Raw genomic sequence first — 15,271 nt, 5'->3', positions numbered from 1 at the left:
CTAACTTCATTTGTAGCCTGTCACTTTAGATTCTAGGATTTATTATTTTCATAATAAAACACAGGAGTGCTCCATGAAGTGTACTCAAAATAAATAAAAAATAGAATATAGATAATAAAATAGCACAAACTTTATTTAAAAGTATGAATAAATAAAGATCTTTAAAAAAAACTAGATAATATTCACAATATATATATATATATATATATATATATATATATATACATATATATACACGTACCTATATACACTGTGTAATATCATTGAAACTTTTGGTTTTATTTATCGATGCTTTTGTTTTGAAGGACTTCTGGTTACACCCATGACTGTGGCTTTTATTTTGAAACTCCGCCCCGGATGCCCGCGTGTTGTTTACATATATATATATTACGTAATTCTCTTCCGGACTCACACCGACACTGAATCCGACCATGAGCGCTCTTCTGCGGGCTTCGTGTGTGCTCCTCCTCGGCCTCCTCTGGTCGTCCTCCTCCTCCTGCAGGGACCGGGTCCGGATCCCGCCTCACGACCAGGTGGCCCGGGTCGCGCGCTTCGTGGCCCACCAGGTGGACTGGGCCTCCATGGCCACCGTCTCTACCCACGAGCCGGTGGTGGGTCGGCCGTTCTCCAACGTGTTCTCCGTCAGCGACGGACCGGAGAGCTCCGGTACCGGGGTCCCCTACATGTACCTGACCCGCATGGAGATCTCGGTCCAGGACCTGCAGGTGACGTATAGTCCTCGTGACTGTCTGTGGTTCAGAGTTTAGTTTCTATGAGTTATATTTAAATTAATATTTCGCTTTTTGAGTCAGTGGATAATTACTTTATGGTCTTATGGGAATATATAATGATAAAGTATAATTTAATATATTTTAATATATTATAATCCAGTGTGTTTGTAGTGAAGGTTTTATTTCAACATTTAGTTAAAAATGAATTAGTTTAATATAATTAGTTTAATATTTTAGACTAAAACACGTTTAAATGTTTTTATTCTTTCAATCTATTAATTATAATGTAATTTATGGATATTTAATTCACTATTGTGAATAATATTGTCAAAGTTATGAAAACAGTTGATAGTTTTCATAACATCAGGAGCTCCACCATGACTCAGCGCTTCTTCAGAGTGACTCAGCAGTTTGAGGGTTAAAGTCACATGACGGAGCTCAAGTCATGTGACACAAATGTACAGAACTGAGTGTACTGTGACCTGTTTAAGGCTCAATAACAGACCAAACCTAGCAGTAGTAGTAGCAGTAGTAGTAGTAGTAGCAGTAGTAGTAGTAGTAGCAGTAGTAGTAGCAGTAGTAGTAGCAGTAGTAGTAGTAGTAGTAGCAGTTGTAGTAGTAGTAGTAGCAGTAGTAGTAGTAGTACTACCCTCTTTAGTAGTAAAGGCTCCGTGTGTCCCTACAGGTGAACCCTGAGGCGTCTCTCTCCATGTCTTTGGCTCAGACAGACTTCTGCAGACTTCAAGGCTTCGACCCTCAAAGTCCTTTATGTGCTCACATCATCCTGACTGGGTCTGTGCTGGAGGTACACACACACACACACACACACACACACACACACACACACACACGACTCGGTCACATGACTCCTCTGGTTCCAGGTGACGGGTTTGGAGGCGGAGTTTGCTCAGAAGTCTTTGTTCAGTCGACATCCAGAGATGATGGAGTGGCCTTCTGACCACAACTGGTTCTTCTGCAAGTTCAACATCACACAGGTACTACTACTACTGATACTACTACTACTGAAACTACACTTTACTGCTACCTATACTACTACTCAGTACTGTTAAAACTTTGTTACTGAAGTAGTGCAAATGCTGCTGTTAGTACTGACTGTTGCTACTGCTACTAAAACTACCAGTACTACTAATACTAGTACTACGACGACTACTAGTACTACTAATAATACTACTACTAGCTGTACTAGTAGTACTCCCAGTAATACTACTACAACTACTAGTACTACTACTTCCATGACAATACTGCCGCTCGTGGATTTAACAAAATAAAAATCTCCTTTTTTGAGACATTGAAGACGTTTTCAGTAAGCGGACCATCCTATTGGTCCACCATCATCGCTGTCCGTCAGCCAATCAGAGCGCAGGAGGTCTGGCTAACGTCCTGGTTCCTCTTCCATGTTTCAGGTGTGGGTGCTGGATTATTTTGGCGGGGTGAAGACCGTCTCTCCGGAAGACTACTTCCTGGCTTCGCTGCACGAGAAGCACCACTGACTGCTGGTTCATGTAGTCCTCTTTCTTCTGTTTGTAGTTCTATGACCTGTGGACTACAACACGAGTCAGCTGATCACCTCAGGATACATCTCCCATGAGTCTCAGCGCTCAGCAGGCTGCTGAGGTCTCGTGGGAGTTGCAGTTGTTGAACGCTAACAAACTCATCTTGATGTTTTGAAAACAACACAAAGATGACACGTTGAGAGGGGCGGGGCTTATCAGTGGGGGGCGGGGCTTCAGCCTTCAAATCTGATTGCGTAACAGTATTCTGCTTCTTGCTGATAAGAATAATAATTCATGTTTTTATAATAACTTGAAGACTTTGCTGTGCAATTTATATATATATATATATGTATATATATATATATATATATGTATATATATTGAGTGAATGTTGATTTTGTTTAAATAAAGTTTGTGATAAAAAACAAAATTGATCCTTTTGTGTTTTTTTATAGATAATAATAATATTTAAACAAACTGCTTCAGGACCAAAAAGGTACGTTTAGATATTTTCTTTGTTTTTAGTATTTTTATTACATTTACTTCTAAATAAATTTAATTAAATTCTTTAAATTTAACTAATAAATAGTTTTATTAGATAAATAAGTCATTAAAATGAGATTCATCTTTAAAGTGATAATTATAATTTATATTAATCTGCAGAATGAGTACTTTAGTTTTTTAAGGTTAGAGTATATATATATATATATATATATATATATACTTTTACTGTAGTAAAGTTTTAAATGAAGGACTTTTACTTTGAAAGGAAAAAAATAAAGAAAAAATAAAAGTTTCCTCCTGAGAGGAAGATTTTACAAGAATTACTGAAACAAGTTTATTTTTCCACGTGTGTGTGTGTGTGTGTGTGTGTGTGTGTGTGTGTGTACATGTGTATATGAGTGTGTGTGCGTGTGTATTTAAGTTGTGTGTGTATATATAAGTGTGTGTGTGTGCGTGTGTATTTAAGTTGTGTGTGTATATATAAGTGTGTGTGTGTGTGTGTGTGTGTATATATAAGTGTGTGTGTCACCTGTGACAGCAGCTCTTCACCACTTCCTGTTCCACTTCTACTCGGCTCAGAGACACCCGACGTCGTCAGTCGTCTTAAAGCATTCTGAAGAAGAAGTAAAACCGGCTCGTGATGGAGATCCAGACCTGGGTCTCTGGGCTCCTGGTCCTGGTCTCAGTGTTTCCTCCAGCAGGTAAGAAACATTTAAAACCAACGATTCACTGTTGTTCCTCTTAATTAGCATATTGATTAATCGTAGATGTAGAAGAAGAAAATATTCACATTTAGATTTTAGTCTTTTTTAAAACTGCTTTATTTTCTAAAAGTTGATTTTGGAGAAACGACAAAATAAAACGTGAAGATTTCAAAGAGTTTCCTCAAAAATAAAAGATGCTTCATCCTCCTCAACTGGTCTGAAAATACAGTATATGTACACATATATGTGTATATACTGTATATATATGTGTGTAGTAATGTAGATCTATCTGTGTACAAACATCCAACATTACAAACCCGTGAAGAAGAAAAGAGTCGTCTCTGTTCTCTCCGGCGGCCATGTTGTCAAATATCATGACTTTAGCTTCTGAAGCTAACTGTAGCAGCTAATCATCATTGGGTTGTTTACGTAATAGATTAGCATACAAGCTAACGAAACATTTGCATCAACACAAAGGATTCAACTCAACATCAACTCAGTTTGTATAAAATGAAGAAACAACATGAGACTTTATTCATGTTTGGACTTTAAATTGAACCTGAAAGCTAAATGCTAATGTTAGCTGGACCTGCAGACACAAACATGTTTTAACTGGACGTCTGGAAAAATCATTTGCTGTTTCTATAACTTTATTCTGTCAACAAAATATATAAGTAAAGATTAGAGCATTAAATACCAGTTGAGACTATTAAAATACCAGTTTAAACCAAGTAAAGATTAGAGCATTAAATACCAGTTTGTACTATTAAAATACCAGTTTAAACCAAGTAAAGATTAGAGCATTAAATACCAGTTTGTACTATTGAAATACCAGTTTAAACCAAGTAAAGATTAGAGCATTAAATACCAGTTTGTACTATTAAAATACCAGTTTAAATCAAGTAAAGATTAGAGCATTAAGAGACCATATTAGACCAGTTTAAACCCAATAAAGTTTAGTTCTACCAGCAGCTGGTTTTCAGCAGAGCAATGAAAACATAAAACACATTAAATATATGTTATTAAAGGGTTATTAACATTAATAACCATTACATGTAGGTTATTAAAGGGTCATTAACATTAAAGAACATATTAAATGACCCTCTAATTTTCTTAATACACATTTAAACTCAGAAATACGTTTTAAATGATTGATTTAAAGTCTAAGGAGACAACACAAGACATTTGGTGTTGATGCATGATTCAAATGTTGCTTTAACCTTTTTTAACTTTTCTTATTAAAGTGTCTGAGGTGTAATGATACTTCATGCTGCAGCTCAAACTACATTAATTGACCACAAACAGTATCAGGAAGCGACTCTGTGGTTGGTTCTAAGCTGCAACTCTTAAAGCCGAAGCGATGAGGAGGTCATGTGACCCGAAAAAAAACGTTTGAGGCGGCAGTTTCAGCGCTCGACGTCAGAAACGAGAACAAGCAGCTGCACAAAGAAAATCATCACTCATGCACTCTGTCATATCATATCGGGAGCATTTCTGCTTACATTAGTTAAAAAGTGAATAGAGTCTGGTGCGCTGCTAATAAACCACTATTACATTATGTAACCATTATTAAACCACTATTACCATTGTATAACCATTAATAAACCACTATTAACATTATATAACCATATTAAACCACTATTACATTATATAACCATTAATAAACCACTATTACATTGTATAACCATTATTAAACCACTATTACCATTATATAACCATTATTAAACCACTATTACCATTATATAACCATTATTAAACCACTATTACATTATATAACCATTAATAAACCACTATTACATTATATAACCATTATTAAACCACTATTACCATTATATAACCATTATTAAACCACTATTACCATTATATAACCATTATTAAACCACTATTACCATTATATAACCATTATTAAACCACTATTACATTATATAACCATTAATAAACCACTATTACATTATATAACCATTATTAAACCACTATTACCATTATATACCCATTATTAAACCACTATTACCATTATATAACCTTTATTAAACCACTATTACCATTATATAACCTTTATTAAACCACTATTACCATTATATAACCTTTATTAAACCACTATTACCATTATATAACCTTTATTAAACCACTATTACATTATATAACCATTAATAAACCAGTATTTCACTATATAACCTTTATTAAACCACTATTACCATTATATAACCTTTATTAAACCACTATTACCATTATATAACCTTTATTAAACCACTATTACCATTATATAACCTTTATTAAACCACTATTACCATTGTATAACCTTTATATAACATTATTAAATCACTCGAACAAACTGAAGCTCTTTTTTAAAGACGCGCGTGACACATTTCATCTTCATGATCATCAGATAAACTTTGATGTTCATCAGAAACCAGATGAAAGTTTCCTGTTTGAGTCCGTCTGTAATAATCTTTTAATCGTTTCATCTCGTGTCCCTTAAATTCTGCCTTTTACAAGCAGCTTCTGAATAGAACTCAATCTACAGGACAAGTAGATTCAACATTAATATATAACTTTTAACATGAAGCTTATATACAATACTTTAGAAAATATACTTACTGTAGTACAACTATTGTGATACTTGCATTTTATTTTGAAATTCTTAAACTAACTGCTGTTTCTTTAAAATAATTAGTTTTTATTATCAATTTTAATCACTGAGCTGCATGTCTTTGTGTGAAAGAAATAATGTACTTTTACTACTAGTACTACTGTCTGATATAAAATATTATGTTATTATCTCTAATAATACTAATCTCTAACATACCAGTACTAGTACTATGATTGTTATCTAAACATCGACCTTAAAAATAATGTTAAATATACAGCAGTTAGTAGTAAATATTAAAGTAGTTTTATTTTAAACTGTCTCTTAAATTCAACCTTTGTGTGTGACTGTGATGCATGTACTGTTAATACTACAGTCTCTGGTGTACTCTGATGTACTCTGATGTATTCTGGTGTTCACTGTTTTCTTCATTTCATGTTGATGGTTTCATTGTGAATCAGCTGTTTTTATGAAGCGATTCCTTTAAAGTGGAAAACTAACGACAGAAAACATGAAACTGACGTCACACCAGTTTTTCCGTTCGCTGTTTACAGTAAACGAGTTAATTTGACATTTTAATGACAGTTTGGTTCCAGTAACAAAACCAACAGCTTCCTGTTTATTCTGAGTATAAATATATATTATAGATATAAAGTATGAATGAAGGCTGAATGGATGAGAAGCAGCAGTTGTCTCTGTCTCAGTATTATTAGCAGTTTTACTGCACACTGTACCTCAGTACATCAGGATATCAAGTAAAAACTGCAAAATGAAACTTTATTAAATCAACTGGAAGATGAAAACATCTTTTACATAATTTTCATAAAAACGGATCAGTTTGTTACTGCCACTAATACTGCCACTAATACTACCACTAATACTGCCACTAATACTACCACTAAAACTGCCACTAATACTGCCACTAATACTACCACTAATACTGCCACTAATACTGCCACTAATACTACCACTAATACTGCCACTAATACTGCCACTAATACTGCCACTAATACTACCACTAATACTGCCACGAATACTACCACTAATACTGCCACTAATACTGCCACTAATACTACCACTAATACTGCCACGAATACTACCACTAATACTGCCACTAATACTGCCACTAATACTACCACTAATACTACCACTAATACTGCCACTAATACTGCCACTAATACTGCCACTAATTAACTAACCCTAACTAACCCTTTCTTCTTGAAAATAAATATAACAGCTACCCTTCACAATAAAAGCCTGATTGTGCCCTCCACAATAAAAGCCTGTGTATACGCTCCACAATAAAAGCCTGTGTGTGTCCTCCACAATAAAAGCCTGTGTGTGTCCTTCACAATAAAAGCCTGTGTGCACCCTCCACAATAAAAGCCTGTGTGTGTCCTCCACAATAAAAGCCTGTGTGTATCCTCCACAATAAAAGCCTGTGTGCACCCTCCACAATAAAAGCCTGTGTGTATCCTCCACAATACAAGCCTGTGTGTGTCCTCCACAATAAAAGCCTGTGTGTATCCTCCACAATAAAAGCCTGTGTGCACTCTCCACAATAAAAGCCTGTGTGCACCCTCCACAATAAAAGCCTGTTTGCACCCTCCACAATAAAAGCCTGTGTGTATCCTCCACAATAAAAGCCTGTTTGCACCCTCCACAATAAAAGCCTGTTTGCACCCTCCACAGAGGCCGTGATGATGTACAGCCCTCAGCTGTGTTACATCCTGGACGGCTTCCTCGGTCTCTACGGACTCATCATCACCGCCATGTTCGTCAAGGAGAAGGTCTGTGTACTCCTTTTATTTTGAAAAGACTTCCTGCTGCACAGTTCACATTTAAAGGGCCAGGCCCGAGTCTTCTCATCTATAATTTAATATATTTTATTCAAATGTTTTAGTTCTTTACAACCAAAGTGAAGGGAGGCGAGGAGAGCATCTACAGCGTGAGTCAACCAGCGGCGTATCATTATTCTACTCATTAGTATTTTGGTTATTAGGACCATTATCATCATCATTATTCTTCTTCTTATTGTCGTTATTATTCCTCTCTTTGTTTGTTGTTGTTGTTGTTGTTTACGTGTCTCTGTGTTCAGGATCTGGAGGGTCGGAGCTCTGATTCTTACACTCAGCTGAGACAAAGAGTGAGTTCTGCTGTGGTTCTACATAGAACCTGAGATATAGAATAGAACAGAACCCTGATTGTGCCACGATAGACTGAAATATTGGGTTCTTTAGATGATTTCATAACTGAGTCTATTCATCGTCAGGAACCCGAAAAACAAACATTACGAAATATTCCAGAAAAATATCCGAAGTTGTTTGTGAAGTCAGTTGTTTAGAACCCTGGAGAACCTGATTCATTATGATGTTCTGTCTCGTAGAACCGCCCGACGGACGACAACGCTGTCTACACCGTAAGACATCTCACATCTTAATATTAACAATGTGTGTGTTCATGATTATAACATTAATACTCATAATCAGGTTTGTTTACTTCAGGGTCTGACCGGCCGAACGGAAGGAGAATACAAAGAGCTTCCTGTCAAAAGAGACGTGAGTCTGATTCACTCATTCATCTACGTTACCTTCATTTATCACATTATTAATAACATTATTAATAACATTATTAATGTTTGTGTCTCAGCGTCAGCGAAAGAACGAGCAGGTTTACCAGGTGAGTGAAGCTTCAGTTATTAATGACTCAGTTATTAATATGAGTCAGTTATTAATATGACTCAGTTATTAATATGACTCAGTTATTAATATGACTCAGTTATTAATATGATTCAGTTATTAATATGACTCAGTTATTAATATGACTCAGTTATTAATATGACTCAGTTATTAATATGAGTCAGTTATTAATATGATTCAGTTATTAATATGAGTCAGTTATTAATATGACTCAGTTATTAATATGACTCAGTTATTAATATGACTCAGTTATTAATATGACTCAGTTATTAATATGATTCAGTTATTAATATGATTCAGTTATTAATATGACTCAGTTATTAATATGACTCAGTTATTAATATGACTCAGTTATTAATATGATTCAGTTATTAATATGACTCAGTTATTAATATGAGTCAGTTATTAATATGATTCAGTTATTAATATGATTCAGTTATTAATATGACTCAGTTATTAATATGATTCAGTTATTAATATGATTCAGTTATTAATATGACTCACTTATTAATATGATTCAGTTATTAATATGATTCAGTTATTAATATGACTCAGTTATTAATATGACTCAGTTATTAATAGAACTCTTGTTATCTGATGTGTATTGATCGCTGTGTTCACGTCTTCAGGGTCTGAGCGGGGCCTCCAGAGACACCTACGACTCTCTGCAGATGCAGCCTCTTCCTCCTCGCTAACGCCGCCTCACATCCTGTCCACCTGACTTCCTGTCCACCTCACATCCTGTCCACCTGACTTCCTGTCCGCCTCACGTCCTGTCCACCTCACGCCCTGTCCACCTGACTTCCTATCCACCTCACGTCCTGTCCACCTCACATTCTGTCCACCTGACTTCCTGTCCACCTGACTTCCTGTCTGCCTCACGTCCTGTCCACCTCACATCCTGTCCACCTGACTTCCTGTCCACCTCACGTCCTGTCCACCTGACTTCCTGTCTGCCTCACGTCCTGTCCACCTCGCGTCCTGTCCACCTGACTTCCTGTCCACCTCACGTCCTGTCCACCTGACTTCCTGTCCACCTGACTTCCTGTCCACCTCACGTCCTGTCCACCTGACGTCCTGTCCACCTGACTTCCTGTCCACCTGACTTCCTATCCACCTCACGTCCTGTCCACCTGACTTCCTGTCCCTAACAGGAAGTCATAACCCTAACCCGTAAACATAACAACACGTAGAGCAGCTTTAACTTCTTTCACTTTTAAAAGTCATTCTACTTTTTATGTTGCTGTTGATTTCTTATTTTGATGCTTTTATTCTGAAATACTTTGACCAGTTAGTTGAGTAGTTGTGAAAGTATTTCCTGATCGATCTGAACTTTGAAACAATCAATCGTTTGTTTTATTGTTTTGATATTTTCCTGAGAATTTGTGCTGTTTTTTATATGAATATCTTGCTGTTCTGGTCATTTTCATGTTTGCTCTGTTAAAGATAATCTGAGTTTATCTCCGAGATTAAAATGTCTCAATAAATCTATTAAAGAACACAAATATGACATTTTACTGCCAACTGCTGGATTCATATATATGAATATATATATATATATATATATATATATATATATACACACAGGAGAAAACTCAACCTTATATTCATATATATAGGTTATATATAAGGTTGCGTTTTCTCCTTTTCAAATAGACAAATTAAGAGATTGTAACAATCACTTTTATTTTGAAAAGAGTAGCGGAAGTCGTACGTTAGCTTCATTGTGGCTAACTTGTCGCTGTTCCTAAACAGCTGGTTAGCATAGCAGGCTACCAGGCTAGCATCAGGCCGCTGTGAGTTACAATGGAGCTGAAAACATGAACTTCAAGACTAAAGTGAAACAACGCGGCGAGATTAATTGAACCCAGAATTACTCATCTTAAGAGCCGTGCTAACTGCTAGCCGGCTTGCTAACAGCTGTTAGCTACGCTCACAACAACAACAACGACGCAGCTGTTGAGAATTCTTCCTCGTGAGCCGCTCGCGGAAAACGTGAATTTAAAACACGTTAAAATGGAAACAAACGCGCCGAAGAGACGAGATAACAAGAAGTCTCTGCGCGTGAAGGTGATCAGCCTCGGGAACGCGGAAGTGGGAAAGGTAAGAAACCAGAGTCCGTTTAAAAACGCGTCACTTGAACGCGTCTTCACTCTTTACTGCTGATTCACAAAGACATCAGATCAACAAAGACGTCATCTGTAGAGAACACCACGTCAGCAACACATCGGCTCATAAAGAGCTTCTGAATGTTGAGTCACTGGATGTGTTATGAACGCTCCTCCTGCTGCTTTCATTCAGCAGCTAATGCTAATGTGGCTAACGGTGCAGCAGGTGCAGCAGTGTGCTGGTGTTGATGTGTGAGCCGCTGCTTCTGAAACACTCAACTCTACTGCAACTCCTGCGTTTGAGCATCAAACGACTTTAAATTCCACATCTGCTGTGAAACGCGCAGCGAATGGAGTGTAGTCTGTGATAAAGGTGTGATGTCACGATGATGTCATGACCATGATGCTGTAGCACTCAGTCATCGTCTCTGTGTTTCAGAGCTGCATCATCAAACGCTACTGTGAGAAGAGGTTCGTCCCGAAGTATTTGGCCACGATCGGCATCGACTACGGCGTCACCAAGTAGGTGATGTGTGTATCTGGTGTAGTACTACTGGACTGTGTGTACATCTGGTGTAGTACTACTGGACTGTGTGTACCTGGTGTAGTACTACTGGACTGTGTGTACATCTGGTGTAGTACTACTGGACTGTGTGTACCTGGTGTAGTACTACTGGACTGTGTGTACATCTGGTGTAGTACTACTGGACTGTGTGTACCTGGTGTAGTACTACTGGACTGTGTGTACCTGGTGTGTTTCAGGGTTCAGGTTCGAGACCGAGAAATCAAAGTGAACATCTTCGACATGGCCGGTCATCCGTTCTTCTACGAGGTGATTCGCTCTTTACCTTCTTTATGCTCCTTTATTTATACTCTAAAGTACACAAACGTGTGTTTATGCAGTACACGTGTTGTATTTGTACAACAGACTAAAGTTTGATGAGTTGTGATGAAGAAACCGTGAGAACAGGAAGAAGAAGGTTTCACGTTGTTTTACAGCAACAATACATCAAAACGTGCGGCCTGATCGGGAATCGTGAGCTACGACTTTCCTCAGAGATCCGTCCAGCGGTTTTCCAGAAATTGTGAAAATCAGAGCAAAGTGTCTCTAATCACTTGAATGAGTTTCAGCGTGAAGAGAACAAACACAGTTAACTTTGGGTCCACGTTGAGTCGCCGTACTTTAACGTAGAAACATGATTCAACGTTTAAAACGTAGACAAAACGCTGCACTTTATTGAGCCAAATGGACATTTTGATAGCTAGCACAGTTTACATGAAGTCAGATGTTATAATGGGTGTGTATGGCACGGAATGTTCAGTGCTAGAGTGATGACATCACGGTCAGAGTGGAGAGTGTGATTTTTCCAAACAAACTGCTTCCAGTCCCACAGTTTTTACTCTTTATTCACTATTTTTGGTCAAAACGTAGGAAATGTTGTGCTGGTCGCAGTCATGTGTCTGTGGAATCCAACAGATTTACACATTTGGCTCAAAGAGCTGCAGAGCGACATGAACATGAATCAGACTCCATGTTAAACTCACCACTCATTCCTCAAAGGAAGCAGACGGAACCAGGTGTGTTTCTGGCTCTGGAGCTCACATGTTTAACACCACAAACATAAAAACCACATCAGTGCGTTCAGCAGAGTCTCATCTCTCTCATGATACCCATATGACTCCTCCCCTCTCCTCCCTCCTCAGGTGCGTAACGAGTTCTACAAAGACAGTCAGGGGGTCCTCCTGGTCTACGACGTGGGCCTCAGAGAGAGCTTCGACGCTCTGGACAGCTGGCTCGGGGAGATGAAACAGGAAATGGGTTCTCAGGCCAACATGGAGAGCATCGTGTTCATCGTGTGCGCCAACAAGGTGAGGACGGGCTCGTCCAATCAGACGCTGTGGTCACAGAGAGGGGAGGGGGAAAGGGGAGGAGCTAACCTCTCTGGTTTCAGGTGGTCACAGAGGGGAGGTGCTACATGTAAAAGGGGAGGAGCTAACCTTCTCTGGTTTTAGGTGGTCACAGAGGGGAGGGGCTACATGTAAAAGGGGAGGAGCTAACCTTCTCTGGTTTTAGCTGGTCACAGAGGGGAGGGGCTACATGTAAAAGGGGAGGAGCTAACCTTCTCTGGTTTCAGGTGGACCTGACGAAGCGGCGTGTGGTGGACGAGGGGGAGGGGCGTTTGTGGGCGGAGTCTAGAGGCTTCCATTACTTCGAGACGTCGGCGCAGAGCGGAGAGGGCATCAACGAGATGTTTCAGGTATATATTTAGTAATAATATTTATATATTTTATATATTTAGTAATAGTATATATATATATATATATTTATGTATTTAAATACTTTGTGTTTCTCCTGTCAGGCGTTCTTCTCCTCCATCACCGACATGTGTGAGAACGGAGGGAAGCGTCCGGTGTCAGAGGTCAACGTGGGCTTCACTAAAGAACAGGCCGACACCATCCGACGCATCCGCAACAGCAAAGACTCATGGGACATGTTGGGGGTGAAGCCTGGAGCCACACGGTGAGCCTATGTTATTATTGTTATTGTTGTTATTGTTGTTACTATTATTTTGTTGTTTTTATTATTATTTTATTACTGCTTTTGTTATAATTATTATTATTGCCATGGTTGTTGTTAGTATTATTAGTATTAGTAGTATTTAAAAATATTTTATTGTGATATGATATATATATATATATATATATATATATATATATATATATATGCGTGTTGTTTAATTAATCCGTCTCACGTTGGTTCCTACCTGCTTGTTTCCAGGGAGGAGGTGAACAAGGCGTACAGGAAGTTGGCGGTTCTTCTTCATCCTGATAAATGCGTCGCCCCCGGCAGCGAAGACGCCTTCAAGGCCGTCGTGAACGCTCGCACGTCTCTGCTGAAGAACATCAAATAACAACAAATAACAACAAATAACAAGTAACACGCCTCCATCTGATTGGACCGCTCAGACATGAACCGACCAATCACACGCCGCCGTCTGAGAACTGTTTCTGTCCATGTGAGGAGCTACGGAAGACGATGAGCGCCACAAAATACATTAAAGTACATTTAAATATTCAAATTCACTCAAACCGGCCAAAATATAAGAAAGAAGAAGTAAAAATAGATTTTGAGAAGTTGTTTTTGTTGTAATTGAACAAAGTTCAAAGATTAAAATCAGCACTTTAAGGTCTGAAGTCAAGAAACTTCAATTTTGAAATAACTAATACATTTAGATTTTCAAAATAAGACAGTTTCCAGATGTCTTTCATTCTGAAGGAAAACGTTGAATCCCTAAAAGACGTCACGGTTTAAAGTCCAGTTGCCAAAATAGAAGTTTAAAGTGCGATGTAAACAAAGTGCATGTTTGATATTAATAATGTTAAACTTTTATATTTTACACAAACGTCCCGATGATGATGATGATGATGAAGATAAGTATGTTCCCTTCAGTGACTCATCTGTTCCCTCAAACTAAACTTCAATGTCTTTTCTTAAGTTATTAAATATTTTCTCAAATGTTAAATTATAATTTGTTCCGTTAAACTCTTAATGTTCCCTCACATGAAGAGTTTGTTCCCTGAAGTAGCAAGATGTTCCCGAAAATGTTTCATTTCTTCTTCTCTTGTTCGCTGGACATTTGTTCTTCTTGTCTTTAATCTTTTTCTCCCTCAAATGTTTAATAATGGATTTAAGTTATGAGTTAAAATCATTTATTATTACACAAATTTTCTACTTTTCCATTAAACAGCGTTTATTTTTTACGATTCTTTGATCACAACGTTTACAGAATGACGGGACGTCGTTTACGACTTTTTACTGTTAAACTAACATCAGAAAACATTTGAGCTGAATATGTTTGTCTGTGTTATAGTTTTATAGTTTTACATGCGTCAGAAACATAAAGGCGGAGCTTCCACTTGTCACTTTAATGTGTTTTTATAACTTATTTAAATCATTAACACGTCGTGAAATGTGTTTTTTCTGTTTTTCAATTTAAAGACTACATTACCCATCAGCCCCGTTGTTGCTTCTTTGTTGATATTTACAGATCAGTTCATTAAATTTTAAAATAAAACAAGCAGATTTAATTTAGTTAAAAACATCAAATCGTTACAACATTAGACTTGTAATAAATTGTTTAACTTCTCAGTGTTATAACCACGTTTATTTATTTAGTGTGAATGATGGGCGCCGTTTGACCTCCGTTTGACCTCCGTACCTCATGAGCTCACACGCCGGTCATCTGGTGTGTGTGTGTGTGTGTGTGTGTGTGTGTGTGTGTGTGTGTGTGTGTGTGTGTGTGTGTGTGTGTGTGTGTGTGTGTGTGTGTGTGTGTGTGTGTGTGTGTCGCTCTGTTCTTGTAAACGCACGTTTTACTGGATTGTTTTTGAAATAATAAAGAGATAAAAATCGTGTGTGTGTG

The 15,271-nt window shown here is 37.7% G+C and overlaps 3 protein-coding genes across 4 annotated transcripts; all 3 read left to right on the top strand.

Moving 5' to 3' along the window:
* Positions 1-417: 417 nt before the first annotated feature.
* Positions 418-2,450, top strand: creg1 (cellular repressor of E1A-stimulated genes 1). Its single transcript, XM_079185807.1, has 4 exons — positions 418-725; positions 1,417-1,536; positions 1,613-1,726; positions 2,156-2,450. The coding sequence occupies exons 1-4, from the start codon at positions 432-434 to the stop codon at positions 2,240-2,242; spliced, it is 615 nt and encodes a 204-aa protein (XP_079041933.1). The 5' UTR covers positions 418-431; the 3' UTR covers positions 2,243-2,450.
* An 883-nt stretch (positions 2,451-3,333) lies between these two features.
* On the top strand, positions 3,334-10,234 carry cd247 (CD247 molecule). The gene is made up of 8 exons (XM_079185810.1): positions 3,334-3,450; positions 7,733-7,830; positions 7,944-7,988; positions 8,139-8,186; positions 8,427-8,459; positions 8,545-8,598; positions 8,690-8,719; positions 9,369-10,234. Exons 1-8 carry the CDS (start codon positions 3,390-3,392, stop codon positions 9,432-9,434), a joined length of 435 nt encoding a protein of 144 aa, XP_079041936.1. The 5' UTR covers positions 3,334-3,389; the 3' UTR covers positions 9,435-10,234.
* A 269-nt stretch (positions 10,235-10,503) lies between these two features.
* dnajc27 (DnaJ (Hsp40) homolog, subfamily C, member 27) lies at positions 10,504-15,168 on the top strand. 2 transcript variants are annotated; one of them, XM_079185805.1, is made up of 7 exons: positions 10,504-10,842; positions 11,287-11,369; positions 11,610-11,679; positions 12,552-12,716; positions 12,983-13,105; positions 13,208-13,368; positions 13,627-15,168. In XM_079185805.1, the coding sequence occupies exons 1-7, from the start codon at positions 10,756-10,758 to the stop codon at positions 13,757-13,759; spliced, it is 822 nt and encodes a 273-aa protein (XP_079041931.1). In that variant the 5' UTR covers positions 10,504-10,755; the 3' UTR covers positions 13,760-15,168. The 2 variants fall into 2 exon arrangements, with proteins under 2 accessions (XP_079041931.1, XP_079041930.1); XM_079185804.1 differs by having other exon boundaries at positions 10,777-10,842; positions 11,287-11,679.
* The last annotated feature ends 103 nt before the right edge of the window (positions 15,169-15,271 follow it).

This window comes from Pholis gunnellus (assembly GCF_910591455.1).
Source record: "Pholis gunnellus genome assembly, chromosome: 24".
NCBI classification, from domain to species: Eukaryota; Metazoa; Chordata; class Actinopteri; order Perciformes; family Pholidae; genus Pholis; species Pholis gunnellus.
The sequence above is the reverse complement of the archived record's forward strand: the minus strand, read 5'-3'. Positions and strand labels throughout refer to the sequence as shown.